The following is a 15,139-nucleotide window of genomic DNA, read 5'->3' as shown; positions in this document are numbered from 1 at the left end:
ATTTTCAGAAGAAAACTGTTTAAATACATAAACCAAGTCCTTTCTATTAAAATTCTGCTTCGTTCTACAGGTAGAGGAGACAAAATATCCCAAACGATTTTCAATGAGTTTTAGAATCCTGAAACTTTAAACCAAACCTACCTTGGTAGCAAATGGTAAGCCAAAGATAGTCAGTTAACAATTATTCAGTCAAACTTAAGAGAAAATATCAACTAAGTATGTCAAGAAAATCCTTTTTGTACAGCAACTATAAATCTATATTTTCACTGTTTAATGATCTGAGTGGCAATTTAGATAGTAGTCAAACACATATGGCATCTTTATTAGGAACTGACTTCACGGGTTTATATTTTAAAATGTTTGCCATTTAATCACTAAAAAAAAAAATCTTCCTTATGCTATCTTATTTTTTCATCATGTCTCACCTACAAGCAAATGTCCTTTCCAATCTGACTTTACAACAAAATAATTCTTATGTTTCAGTTCCTAATAAAACACTGAAATAAAGTTTCATCCTCAAAATATAAGGGAAATTTTTCAATTTAGAGAAAATATCTTTAAAATAGGTAATTATAGGACTATAACTTATTTTATCTCCTTCACAAACTGCTACTCAGGAATTTCTTCTACTCAGCATAAGCTGTAAGTTACTACACAAGAGAAACCACATCCTTCATATTCTACTACAGCACCTGGCACACTACACTCACACAGTAGGCACTTAAACACTTCCTAACTGACCTGATCTGATACATATAGCTAAAACATCTACAGACTCATGCTTATATTTCAGTTTTTACTTAAGGATTTTTTTTAACTCTCTGGGCAAACTAAAAACAAAACAAAACAAACTTCTGCTATCTAGACTTTATTTTTTTGTGAATAAGAATACGAAAGGCTGAAAACTAAAGAGTGGTTGGTTTGGTTTGGTTTTTATTTTTCTGCTTCTGAAAGTACATGCTTAGTGTACAAAAATTTAAACAGTGCAGGATTATACAGCAGAAATACTATATTAAAAGATTGGAGAATATGAGTACCTACGTGGGTCAGTCAGTTGAGCATCTGACTCTTGGTTTCAGCTCTGGTCATGATCTCAGGGTTGCGAGACTGAGCCCCACGTTGGGCTCGACACTCAGCTTGGAGTCTGCTTTAGGGTCTATCTCTCCCTCTGCCCCTACCCCTGCTCATGCTCTCATGCTCTCGCTCTCTCTCTAAAATAAAATAAATAAATGGTTTAATTAAAAGTTTGGAGAACAAAAAAATAAAGAAAAAAGGATAATCTAACTTATATTTGTCTTGATTTCTTTACACATAACATCCTTAAAAACGGGATCAAACTTTTATGTAACTCACTTTTTACTTCACAATATATCTTGTACATCTCTTCTTATTTCTATGGAGATCTAGCTCATTATTTTTAATTGTTACATAGTATTCCATTAAAAGCTGAGTTATTTTATAAGAAATAAGGCCACGCCAAAATTGTACTACCATTCTTAAAAGGCCAAAAATAATAACATTAAGAAAAACTCATAAAAATATTAAGCAAAATGGCTTCAAAATTCCAAAAAGTGATGGGATCTAAAATTTTACTTTGTTTACTTAGACAGGTCTTTATAGCAAAATAAGTCTAAAGTACAGACATGTCTGTTTATCAAACATTTACTAAATGCCTGTTCTGTGCAAGCAGAGTTTCAGACACAAAATGATATGTAAAACAAGAGTTCTGCTTTTTTAGGGAACTAAGGAAGAGACATATAAACAGACCGAAAACCAAACCAAACCAAACCCAAGATATGATTAAGGCATTGGAGGAATGGAGAAGAGAGCCATTATCTCTGCTTTGGGAGAAATGATAAAGACATAAAGACACCTCAGCAGAACAGGCAACAGATGAGCAGGATCCTGAAGAATGAGTAGAAACCTGCCTGTAGAGAAGAGAGTAGGCATATGTGCAAAGGTAAGGAGACATGATGAGGCATGACCAATCCAGGGAATAATGAGATAAGGAACAAAGCAGAAGTGGCAAGGAGTGAGGTTAGGGACAAATGTCAGGCCCAGACTGTGAAGGGTTTCTGTATATGCAATACCAAGGGGTTGGTCCGGATCGGATAGGTGATAGGGAACAAGGAGAGCTCTTTAAGCAGAGCAACTTTGCTATTTAGGTAGACAACTCTGGCAATGGCCAGTGTGGAGATGGGATTAGGCAGGGAGACTACTGAGAAAGATGTTTTAATCATCCAAGCAAAAGATGGAAAGTATTTGAGATTATTTCCACATCTTTACTATATGTTTAGAAATGCATAGAAAGTGTCTGGCAATAATACAAACCAAACAGAAACAGTGGTTACGTGAGAGAAGTAGAATTGGGAGAGAAAGAATTGGATTTTTTATTTTATAAACTTCTGAAGGTTTTGATTTCTTTCTTAAGAAGCATTCATTACTTTTACAATGATAATGAGAATTTTTTAAAGAGCAGGTGGTGAGGGTATACACTGGGTCAGTGACAGAGGGGATGGAGTAGATGTCTAGATCCGAAAGACAATTCAAAGGTCATGAGCTGGCAGTCTGGGAAGGGCAGAAGTAAAGATTAATGATGAGAAGATGTTAACAAAGCCATAAATCAAAATACAGAAATAAGGAAGGACAGGTAAATTGGGGAAGAAACTTAAAAATAAGATTTAAAAAATTCAGTTTGAGGGGCACCTGGGTGGCTCAGTTAGTTAAGCATCTGACTCTTGATCCTGGCTCAGGTCATGATCTCAGAGTCATGAAATTGAGCCCCCTAATGGGCTCTGTGCTCAATAGGGGATCTGCTTGTCCCTCTCCCTCTGCTCCTCTGCCTGCTTGTCGCTCTCTCTCAAATAAATAAATAAAATATTTTTTTAAAAAATAATTTATTTATTTATTTATTTATTTGTCAGAGAGAGAGAGAGAGGAGCAAGAGTGAGCACAAGCAGACAGAGTGGCAGGCAGAGGGAGAAGCAGGCTCCCTGCCGAGCAAGGAGCCCGATGCGGGACTCGATCCCAGGACGCTGGGATCATGACCTGAGCCGAAGGCAGCTGCTTAACCAACTGAGCCACCCAGGCATCCCTAAATAAAATATTTTTAAAATATTCAGTTTGAGGGGCACCTGGGTGGCTCAGTTGTTGGGCATCTGCTTTCAGCTCAGGTCATGATCTTAGGGTCCAGGGATCGAGCCCTGCTTCAGGCTCCCTACCCCGCGGGAAGCCTGCTTCTCCCTCTCCCACTCTCCCTGCTGGTGTTCCCTCTCTTGCTGTGTCTCTCTCTGTCAAATAAATAAAAATTACTTAATTAAATAATTAATTAAAAATTTCAGTTTGAGACACACTGAAGCGGCTGAGGTACCTAACAGATAACCAGGTAAAATTTCCACAAGTAGATAAAAATACAAGTCTATAGACAAGGGAGGAAGCCAGAGTTAAAACATACAGGTTTGGAAATTATCAGCAAATAAAATACAGTTGAAGATATAAACCAAGGCTGGTACCTAGTATATGCTGTAGGACCTTCCTTCCGTATTACCTCCAAATCACTCTACTGTTATATCTGGAACAGAACTGAAATTGTTGGAACAATTTGTATCCAACTATGGACAACATACTCAAATGACTACTCAAGTCTTTTCCCTAAAAATTAAAAAAAAATTGAAGCTATTTTAGAAGTTATAGTTAAAAAAAGACAAATAATGTATGGTCTGAGGTCTTTTTTACTCTAAAGCCATACCTATGCTTACACTCAGATTCACTTTAATTTTGAATTGCTTTGATCTTCATAATTTATCTTTAGATTGCTTGTTTCTATTACTTTGTAAATCTTAAAACAGCTTTTGACCAAAAGCAATATAATTCTGACCCGAAGTAATGATAATACTTTATAATCTTCCTCTTAAAAGGAGAGGTTAAAGAAAAAGCTCTCTGAAGGCATCTGAAATTAAGGTACTTTGCTCTTGATCAGTCATGCACATCAAGAACCAATTTATCTCTGCAATTAGTTTTCTCAGTGCACATTCTATGAGATTGGACAGGCAGGCTGAATGCAAAGAGTCCACATGGATGTGCATTAAGGGGGGAGACTAAAGACTGTTCCCAGAAAGTAAACAGAATTGCCATATGAAAAAATTGAAAGAGAACATAATACTCATGGTAGCCTCAGGAGCAAAGTGAAAATGATCTTATATTGAAAAGAAAAGTAAGGGAGATTAGAGGGGGCATCTGCCACAGGAAAACTCCTTTCCACATCATCCTACAGAGCAGTACCTCAAGAGATAAGCATTTTATATATCCATTCTTCCACCTAGGCCACAGTGTAATACAACAGAAAGGCAAAGTGCCTTTCTGTGCCCTAAGTTTGGGTCAGAGACTTCAACACCACTTCCCATTTCTCCTTTGATTCCTGCCATGCCACTAAGTCTCAATCAAGTGCGTGTTTCCCTCTTTTATCCTTCATATATGCTACTATAATATAGGTAGTTTGGCCAATTAAACGTAAGCTTGATGCTAAAGAGCTGGTATCTTCTGTTAGTGGATGGGACTCAGAACATCCTACATGCTTCAATTCCTTGATCAATCAGAATGGATTTTTCCCTTTCCGTATCAATTTATTTTTAAAATCCCCCTTACACTTTAAAGAAACCTCCAGGCATGGTCTGGTTTCTTGGCAACACAAAACAGCTTTTTTTTTTTTTTTGTAAAATAAATAATAATTTTTAAAAGCTACAGATACCATATTCTCAAGTTGTTATTTTGTTTTTAAATGTTCTACTTTATTCCCTCAAGAGCTTCTCTTGCCAGACTCAAATATATTGTCTTCAGGATATTAACTAATTCAAATTAGTTTGAATTTAGTTGAAATTAATTATGTAAAGAAAAATCCTGACTCTTCAGCATTCACATCTAAGCAAGGTTCATGATCTATCCTCATGTTTACATTTCAAGGGTGAAGTTATATTACAGTGGTATTTTCAACTATGGAGATTCACAATGGTTTTGGACCATATTAATCAAGAGTATAAATAGCTTACCGTAAGAATAATGTTAAAGAATACCTTCTATGATAAAAAGACAAATTTAAAAGTGTTCAAAGAATTTGAATAAGCATTTATCAAAAGAAGTTATACAAATGGCCAAAAGCACATTAAAAGATAGATGTTTGACATCATTAGTCATTAAGGAAATGCAAACCAAAATCACGAGACACTGTTCACAACAACTAGAATAACTATAATGAAAAGACAAACAGTACCAAGTGTTGTCATGGGTGTACAGAAGTTGAAACCCTCACACATAACAGCACAGCCACTTTGGAAAACAGTTTGGAAGTCTTTCAAAAAATTAAACATTGGCGGGGGCGGGGGGCGCGCCTGGGTGGCTGTGTGGGTTAAGCCTCTGCCTTCAGCTCAGGTCATGGTCTCAGAGTCCTGGGATCAAGCCCCGAATCAGGCTCTCTGCTCAGCAGGGAGCCTGTTTCCCCTGCTCTCTCTGCCTGCCTCTGTCTACTTGTGATCTCTGTCAAATAAATAAAATCTTAAAAAAAAAAGTTAAACATGGAATTACCATATGATCCAACAATTCTGCTCCTAGGTTTATAGCCAAGAAGTGAAACTGCATGTTCACACAAAAATGTGCACATGAATATTAATTGCAGCATTATTCAAAATAGCCAAAGAGTGAGTGGGACCAACCCAAATGGCCATCAACTGATGAATAAACAAAATGTAGTATATTCATACAATGAAATATTACTCAGCCATAAAAAGGAATGAAGTATTGATAATGCCACATTATCCTAACTGAAACAAGTCAGACAGAAAAGGCCACATATTCTATGATTCCAAATCCACAGAGACAGAAAGTAGATTAGTGGATGCCAGAGATTAGGGAAGAAAAGAATGGGGAGTGACTATTAATAGGTACAGGGTTTCAGACTGGGACAATGAAAATGTTCTAGTATTAGATAGTGATGACTGTAGAGACTTATGAATATACTAAAAACCATGGAATTGTGTACTTTTTAAAAGGTTGAATTTTATGGCATGTGAATTATCTCAAATAATAAAAAAAGAAAACTTCAGGCACCCGGGTGGCCCAGTTGGTTGGGCAACTGCCTTCGGCTCAGGTCATGATCCTGGAGTCCCGGGATCGAGTCCCACCTCAGGCTCCCTGGTCCATGGGGAGTGTGCTTCTCCCTCTGACCTTCTCCCCTCTCATACTCTCTCTCACTCTCTCTCTCTCAAATACATAAATAAAATCTTTAAAAAAAGATAAGTTCTATAAAACTTTTGATGGTTGGATAATAAAGGATATGAGACACTAGAATGACTGAAACAGGGTGCTATGAATACTTAGAAGGTATGAAACATATTCTACTCTTATAAAAGAACTTATTTCTATAGTGGCTGAAAGATGCACAATCTTTTTCTTGTCTGGTGACTAAAAAAATTTTGAACCAAAGCCATAGCTAGGTAATGAAGAACAAGTCAAAACCCATGAAAACATGCTGTTCTAATTTTTTGCTATTACTATCATAGTTACTGTACACTGAAACTCATTCAGTAGATTAAAAAAATCTGTACAATCAATATTAATGAAATATCTAAAGCAAATTCATAGCCTGAAGAGATTTATGTGATCTTTCTCTATTGTGCTTCTAATAGTTTCCAGCTTTAACAAATTGCACTGCTCTAGACCTGCAGCCATTTCTGTTGTAGTTATGTGGAAAGTTGCCAAAAAATATTTCCTGCTAAAACAGTTTTATCCTTTGTCATTTTACTGGTAAGAATCATATAACATTTGACAAATTTGCTTAATAAATTTGTAAGAATAAATGGTTAAATTTATGTATGTGTGTATGCACGTATGTATGCAAAGGCCACTGTCCGTTAGGTTAAATAAGTTATCACAACCCACAGTTGAAGTTTGAGGAAGAAAACTCCTAAAGCCCTTCATGTTTGCTTGGCTCCAGCTGAAAGGCAGGGACAGAGAACATCACTGGTGGAGGGGGATCTGAATCAGTACATTCTTCATCACTTGTAAAACCCTAGCAAAAATAGTCTTACAGACCAGAGTTCTCCCAGTTCATGTAACACCAATGTTACTTAGGTGGGATATTATCCAAGTTGTTGGAGCTTAAAATTTCTCCAAAATACCTTACTAGTTATCCTGTTTGAAAATACCCAGCCTAAAGTGTGTATCCACAAACTATACTGCAAGGCTTATAGCACCATTCTACCTAGCTGGATATTTTGATAGAGTTGAACTGTCAACTGGCTTTGATGTTCAGTTGGAGGGAAAATACTTAAACTTCTACCTACAAATAGAAATGATGTAAAAATGTTAAAGTATATGCATATTATATGCCAGTTAAATATGTACTTATATTAAATTATATATTATATTTTTACTGATATATGTACTTCATATCACAAAATTCACCATTGTTAAGTATTCGGTTCAATGATTTTTAGTGAATCTATACAGTTGTGCAACCATCACCACAAAAAGTTCCCTCATGTCAGTCTGCAGTCAGTCAATACTCCCACCCCCAGCTCCAGGGAACCACTGATCTGTTTTTTACGTCTATAGTTTTCCCTGCTCAAGAAATTTCATATTAATGAAATCATATAATATGTTGTCTTTTGTGTCTGGTTTCTTTCACTCAGCATAAAGTATTTGAGGTCCATCTATGTTGTTACAAGTACTTATAGCTTGTTCCTTTTTAGTTCACTCACCTGTTTCCAAGTTTTTGGCTATTGTGAATAATACTATTATGAACACTTGCATACAAATCTCCGTATGGACATATGTTTTTATTGCTCTTGGGTAGGTATCTAGGACTGAAATTGATGGGTCATATGGCAAGCATATGTTTAACTGCAAAACTGTTTCCAAAGCAGCTATACTATTTTATATGCCCAGCAGCAATATATGCATTTTCTCCACATTCTTGCCAACACTTGATTTTGTCAGTCTTTGTGAGTATAGCCATTTGAGTGGCATAACGCAGTATCATATTGTGCTTTTAATTTGTATTTCCCCAATGACCAATGATGCTATCTTTTCATGTGCTTATTACCTATTCATATATCTTCTTTGGTGAAGTGACTATTCAATCCTTTACTAATTACTTTTTTTTTTAAATCACTATAGATTTTTATTATTTTTATTTATTTGACAGACAGAAATCACAAGTAGGCAGAGAGGCAGGCAGAGAGAGAGGAAGAAGCAGGCTCCCTGCTGAGCAGAGAGCCCGATGCGGGGCTCAATCCCAGGACCCTGGGATCATGACCTGAGCCGAAGGCAGAGGCTTTAACCCGCTGAGCCACCCAGGCGCCCCTACTAATTACTTTTTAATTAATTTATTTGTCCTCTTATTATTGAGTTGAAAGAGTTCTTTGTAAGTTCTGGATATGGAATTTAACAGTATATGACTTCCAAATATTTTTCCCTAGACTTTGGTTTTCCATTTTCTTAATGATGTCTTTTAAGGAGCAAATGCTTTAAGGAGTCCAATTCATCCATTTTTTTTTAATGGATCATGCTTTTGAAGAAATCTTTGCCTAACCTGAGGACACAAAGATCTTCTTCTGTTTCCTTCTCTCAGTTGTACAATTTTACCTCTTACATTTAGATCTATGTTCCATAGTGAGTTCATTTTTGTACATGGTGTGAAGGAAGGGTCTCAATTCTTTTTTCTTTTTCTTTTTTCCTTCTTTTCCATATAGATACCTGATTGTTCCAGCACCACTTTTTTCCAGCCCCATAAAAAAGACTATACTTTCCCATTGAATTGCCTTGGAACTCTTGTTGAAAATCGACTGATCATCACTAGGTGAGTTTATATCAGGATTCTTTATTGTCTTCTATTGATCTATATTTTTAATATATATTATTGACATTATTTTAACTTCTGTAGTTTAGAAAGGCATTGAAATTGGGAAAGCTAGGTAACTTTTTTTTTTTTTAATTTTATTTATTTATTTATTTGACAGAGAGAGAGATCACAAGTAGGCAGAGCAGCAGGCAGAGAGAGAGGAGGAAGCAGGCTCCCTGCTGAGCAGAGAGCCCGGTGCGGGGCTTGATCCCAGGACCCTGGGATCATGACCTGAGCCGAAGGCAGAGGATTTAACCCACTGAGCCACCCAGGTGCCTGGGAAAGCTAGGTAACTTCTAATTTTGTTCTTCTTTCTCAAAATTGTTTTGGCTATTCTATGTCCTCTGCATTTTCCTATCAATTTTAGGATGAGCTTATAATTTCTACAAACAAGCCTAATAGGATTTTAATAGGAATTAGACTGAATCTCAGATCAGTTTGGGGAGAACTGTGGTCTTAACAATACTGACTCTTCTAATCCACATACATGATACATATATCTCCATTTATTTGGGTCTTCTTTAACTTCTCGTGTGTGTTTAAATTTTTAAAAAATCCCTAAAAGCATTACAGATTATCTAGAGCAGATTCAATCTGGAGATTTATATATTTTATCTATCCAACAATTTAATTTAATTAAGGCAATGTCTGGAATTTCTACCATCCTCCCTCCACCCAAGTGCTTCCAGCAGTAGTTTTGAAGACCGATGCACAATGCACATTATCAGAATTGTTACTGCTGGGGTACCTGGGTGGCTCAGTGGTTAAGTGACTGCCTTTGGCTCAGGTCATGATCCCGGGGTCCTGGGATCGAGCCCCATATTGGGCTTCCTGCTCAGCAGGGACCCTACTTCTCCCTCTCCCACTGCTGCTCCCCCGCTTGTTTTCTCTCTCTCTCTCTGTCAAATAAATTAACAAAATCTTAAAAAAAAAAAAAAAAGAATTGTTACTGCTTAGAATATATTTTGCATGAAAGCATTTTTGAAGCAGAAAACAAGTCCGCAACTATAGGGTGCAGATTTTGTTATTTTCAGTGGGAATTAAATAAAAATTTTAGACACCTTAGCAACGAATTTAATTTGAATAGTTCCAATTAATAACTGCTGCTTATCCTCTCACAGGGAATAGATTTCTATCCCATCCTGAATAATAATAATAAAAATCACTTCTGAAATGTTTATTGTGTGTCAGGCATTCTTCTAAGCACTTTAAAGATACAAACTCATTTAATCTTAGTAACAACTCTAAGGGATAAGGGATATTACCCCCATTTTACACATGAGGTCACTCAAGTCCAGAGAACTTGTCCAAGGTCATACAGCTAGGAAGTAGTGGAGCCAGAATTCAAACCTAGGCAGTGTAGCCACAGAATCCTTTCTCTTAACCACTCTGCAGCATGAGAGAGCAGAGCATTTCATATAGAAGGATTTTCAAACCTCTGCTTCCAGTAATTGAAGACTGGACAATTCACATCAACCTTCTCAGACAACAAAATATTTTTAAAAACCTAATCAAATACATCAGAGAATTAACAAACATTCCAAAGAAGGCAGCAATAAGAGAAGTAAGCCACATTTGGGGCTTCTAATACCATAGAGACATTTGCCAATTCTGGACAAGATGGCTAAGAAACTGTTCAACCTTCTTGCCAGTTTTATAAGACTAAAGGAACAAAAGTCAGGAGTTCACGGTGTGTTAAGCGCCAAGAACCTTGGTAAAATCCTCAGGATTGAGTTGAGACCCAGAAAGGCTGCATCCTCGGCATAAGGGTAAGCCAGAAATAAAAACCAAACTTTCACAGATTTTAGCCCAATTTCTAGTCATCTGGGGAGATCAGAAAATATCAATCCCTCAAATTGAATTAAGGTGATTCTGTGTTGCTGGTTGCTTCTTCTAAGCATCTAAGAGCAAAGAAAATCCTCTCCGAAAGAAGATACTATTATCTGAGGTTCCAAGTTATTTCCACAATTTTTTCCAATAAAATAGCGGGTACGTAGTCAAAGAAAATCAGGCATAAGAGAAAGAAGAGAAGACAAGAAGAAAAAATGTAGGAGAAAAAAAACACATTATGGAAACAGACATAGAAGTTCCAGATACGTGGATTATCAGAGAAAGACTTTAAGATAATTACTTGAAACTATTTTCAAAGACATAAAAGAGTGTACTTTAAATTTTGGCAGAGAATTACAAACTATAAATAACACAGGAGATGTGAAAAATAAACAAAAATTCAAGAATTGAAAAATGTTTCAAAGGAGTGAAATCACACAGAGTATGTTCTCTGGCCATAATGCAATTATGCAGAAATCACTGATAAAAAGATAATCTCCGTGGGGCGCCTGGGTGGCTCAGTGGGTTAAAGCCTCTGCCTTCGGCTCAGGTCATGATCCCAGGGTCCTGGGATCGAGCCCCGCGTCAGGCTCTCTGCTCCGTGGAGAGCCTGCTTTCTCCTCTCTCTCTGCCTGCCTCTCTGCCTACTTGTGAACTCTGTCAAATAAATAAATAAAATCTTTAAAAAAAAAAAAAAAGATAATCTCCGCATGCTTGGAAATTAAGAAATAGCTAAATGGAATAAATGTATCTCTAAATCAAAGAGGAAATCAAGATGGAAATTAGAAAATATGTTGAATTAAATTAAACAAGAAATATTGCTATCTAATGCAATTAACACTGTACTTAGAGGTTTACAGACTTGAACAACTATATTAGAAAGAAGAAAGGCAGACAAATAATGTGTTAATTTAAGTACCTATACAAAAAGATACAGGAAATAAAAAAATAATAAAATAGAGCCAAAGAAAGTTGAAGAAAGGCCATAAAGAGCAGAAATGAATGAACCAGGAAACAAATAGTAGAGTGGATTGACAAAGCCAGAACTGGGTTCTTTGCAAAGACTAATAAAACCGCTAGATTTTTGGGGAATCTGGTAAGGAAAATTAAAAAAATAACTAGTGTTAGGATCTAAACAGTGAATATCACAACTGATCCTGCAAACATTAATAAGATAAGAAAAGGATTTTATGAAATCTTTGTGCCAATAAATTTCAAAATTTTGATGAAATAAATTCCTAGAAAATGTTACTTCACAAAAACCAACACAAGAAGAAATTTGAAGAGTTATGGAATGGCTAAAGAAACTAAACTTGTAATTAACCTATTAAACTAAAAAAAAAAGAAATTTGTAGTGAAAATACTTTTCACAAAGAAACACAGAATCAGGGGTGCCTGGCTAGCTCAGTGGGTAGAGCATGTGACTCTTGATCTTAAGGTTCTAAGTTTGAGCCCACACTGGGTGTAGAGATTACTTAAAAAAACAAAAAATCGATAAAGAAAGAAGAGAAAACTGCAGAATCAGATAGCTTTATCAGCAAATTCTACTGGTCATTCAAGGCAGAAATAATTCTGATTTTACACAAATTATTCCAGAGAATTTAAAAAGGGAAAAACCCCTCCTTAACTTATCTTATAAAGCCAACAATGAAAAGTATAGACCAAAAATATAGGAAAAAAAGAAAGTGAACATAGTTAATGTCAGAATAGTGATTACCTTTTGGCAGGAGGAAAAAGGTGTAACTGGGAAAGGGCAGGAAGATGGGCTTCTGGGGACTAACAGTGTTGTTTCTTGACCTCAGTGGTAGTTTCCACTCATTTGCTTTATAATAAATCACTAAGATGCTTTTTATACTTTGCTATACATGTAATATAATTCATAATAAAATTATTTAAATTTATGGAACTGGTGCCACTTAGTAAGAGAATGGTATGAATATTTGTTGACTGTCATCTTTAGATTGCAGTAATTTTCTTGATTCTATCTATACTGTTAGAGTACTAACAGACTTACAACTTCCACTTTTTCGAGATTATCTTTTAGAGGTTAATCTCTTTCATATTTACTTGCTTCCAAACTCCATTAACACACATTACACTGGAATCAATAGTTATATTACATTTAGTAATAAAGGCACCTATTTCTGAAGATTCTATACTTTCTAACAGGGAGCATTACTTTGAAAAACCCAAAACTTAATCTTGGGTGACAAGACACAAAGATTAACCAATAATCTGTGGTCTGCAATGTGTACAATATAAAGACAAATGAGATGGGTATAGTTTCATCTGGGACTAAATAAACATCAACTTGGCAGTGTTTCTGTGAACTTCCACATCTGTTTTCTATCATTGATTATTTTAATCTATTTGTCTTCAGTCTTTGTCTATCTAGCCCTAGTTTCAAACCCAAGCATCTGTCTAGATATAGAAAGCCTTTATAGTAACAGGAAATTTGATGTAATGATCTGAAAAATGGATGATCTTCTATTAAGACCATGCCATTTTATTTCTTCTCTGTAACTAAAGTAAAAGGAACCGCTAAATGAACACATTCCAAATTTTATTTTGACAGCAATTATAAAGCCTACAGTGAACTACTGCTCCTATTCACCTCACTGAATGCCTTTAAGATCCACTTTACAGTCAGTAAGTATCAAATAATAGACTTGGGATGCCTGGGTCGTACTGTCGGTTGAGCATCCAACTTTTGATTTCAGCTCAGGTTGTGATCTCAGGGTCATGAGAACAAGCCCTGCCTCAGGTTCCGTGTTCAGTGCAGAGTCGGCTTGGGGCTCTCTCTCTTCCTCTGACACTCCCTCTAATGTGTATGCTCATGCACGTTCTCTCTCTCTCAAATAAGTAAATGAATCTTTAAAGAAATATGTAACAGACTAAAATAATTCTGACTCAAATTGTGGAGACCCAAACTTTGGTCTACATACTTTCATGAATTTGATAAACTCAAATAAAGGTAGCATTTTCATCATAAAATTTCTCACTTTTGGAACATGAGGATTAAATTCCACAGCTCTATGAATTGCTTCCACAGCATTAATTTCTGCTGTGCTTAGCCCTCTTCTGGAAGCTGTTTCGGGAGAGAATCTGTAAGAAAACCACAAAATGAAGAAATGAATATAAAAATCCATGGATTTTGATCATAATCTAACTTCCTGAAGCAGGGGTTTCTGGTTGATAGCCAAAGCCAAAACCAAATAGTAAACATGAAAGTAACGCCCTTGGTTGAACATATAAAGAAGGGCAACGTAAAAAATGGAAATCTTCAAATTTAGGTAATGAAAGCCTTCAGGAGAAGTCCACTGGCATATTATGGGAAAGTTGATAAAATAAGAAATGCTACATAGGGACATCCAGAGACTGTAATGAAATAGAAGTACATTCTTATCAAATTTTCACCGAGAGGAAACAGACTGTGAATATTCCCTTCTAATTCGTATGGAGGCATAGTAATCTAAGGTGAAAGAAAATGGTTGCCATTTGGTTTCTGAAAATCTTATCTGTGGAATAAAGAGAAATTCATTAAGGACAGCCAAAAAGACAAGGGAAACAGAATAACTCAGAATTTTAATCTCAGGACAGCATGAAACTATTTCCCTACCATACATACACCTTATCATTATCATGATAGCTACTATGTACTCCATGTACTTTCTAGCATTGTTTTAAGCATTTTAACACACACAATCCTCACACAACCATGCTATGGTATTATTATTCTCATTTTACAGAGAGGAAGAGACTCAAACTGATCAACATGCCCAAAGGTCCACAGCTGGTATGCAGGAGATTTTGAATTGGAATCCAGGTTTATTTAGCTCTAAAAACTGTGCTCTCGGGACGCCTGGGTGGCTCAGTGGGTTAAAGCCCCTGCCTTCGGCTCAGGTCATGATCTCGGGTCCTGGGATGAAGGCCCGCGTCAGGCTCTCTGCTTAGTGGGGAGCCTGCTTCCTCCTCTCTCTGCCTGCCTCCCTGCTTACTTGTGATCTCTGTCAAATAAATGAATAAAATCTTAAAAAAAAAAAAAACAACAACAACTGTGCTCTTTCCACTACACTGTTAAGAAGCCTCAAAGTCCCATCAGATCAAGGGTTATTCAAAAGGAAATAGGGAGAAAAAAGCATTATTTAAAGTCAGTGGTGAAAAACACAATACATGTTTCCCCTGTGATCTGCAAGTAGAGCGTTTCTAAGAAACCTTTCCTATGCCATTCCTAGAATGGCATAAAGGGAAGAAGCAATTACCATTTCATAAATGTGAGCATCCTGTTCAGATTTCTTTTGGTTAGCAAACACAGGTATTAGTGTAGGGGTCCTGTAAAAGTGAAATGGCATAAAGTGAACTTTCAGATAGCAGGGGAAACCTGTATTGAGTTTAGTAGTCTAAATTACTGTAGTT

The 15,139-nt window shown here is 36.3% G+C and overlaps 1 protein-coding gene across 2 annotated transcripts in view; it reads right to left on the bottom strand.

Annotated features, from left to right (window-relative positions):
- The window catches only part of ST7L (suppression of tumorigenicity 7 like), an 82,482-nt gene that overhangs the window by 37,799 nt on the left and 29,544 nt on the right, over nucleotides 1–15,139 (bottom strand). For both annotated transcript variants that reach the window (XM_080802369.1, XM_080802370.1), the window contains exon 11: nucleotides 13,726–13,828. In XM_080802369.1, the coding sequence (XP_080658495.1) occupies nucleotides 13,726–13,828 (103 nt within the window). The remainder of the gene's footprint in view (nucleotides 1–13,725; nucleotides 13,829–15,139) is intronic.

The sequence above is a fragment of the Martes martes genome, assembly GCF_963455335.1.
Source record: "Martes martes genome assembly, chromosome: 4".
In the NCBI taxonomy this organism is placed as follows: Eukaryota; Metazoa; Chordata; class Mammalia; order Carnivora; family Mustelidae; genus Martes; species Martes martes.
Note: the sequence above shows the minus strand (reverse complement) of the source record. Positions and strands in the feature narration are given on the sequence as shown.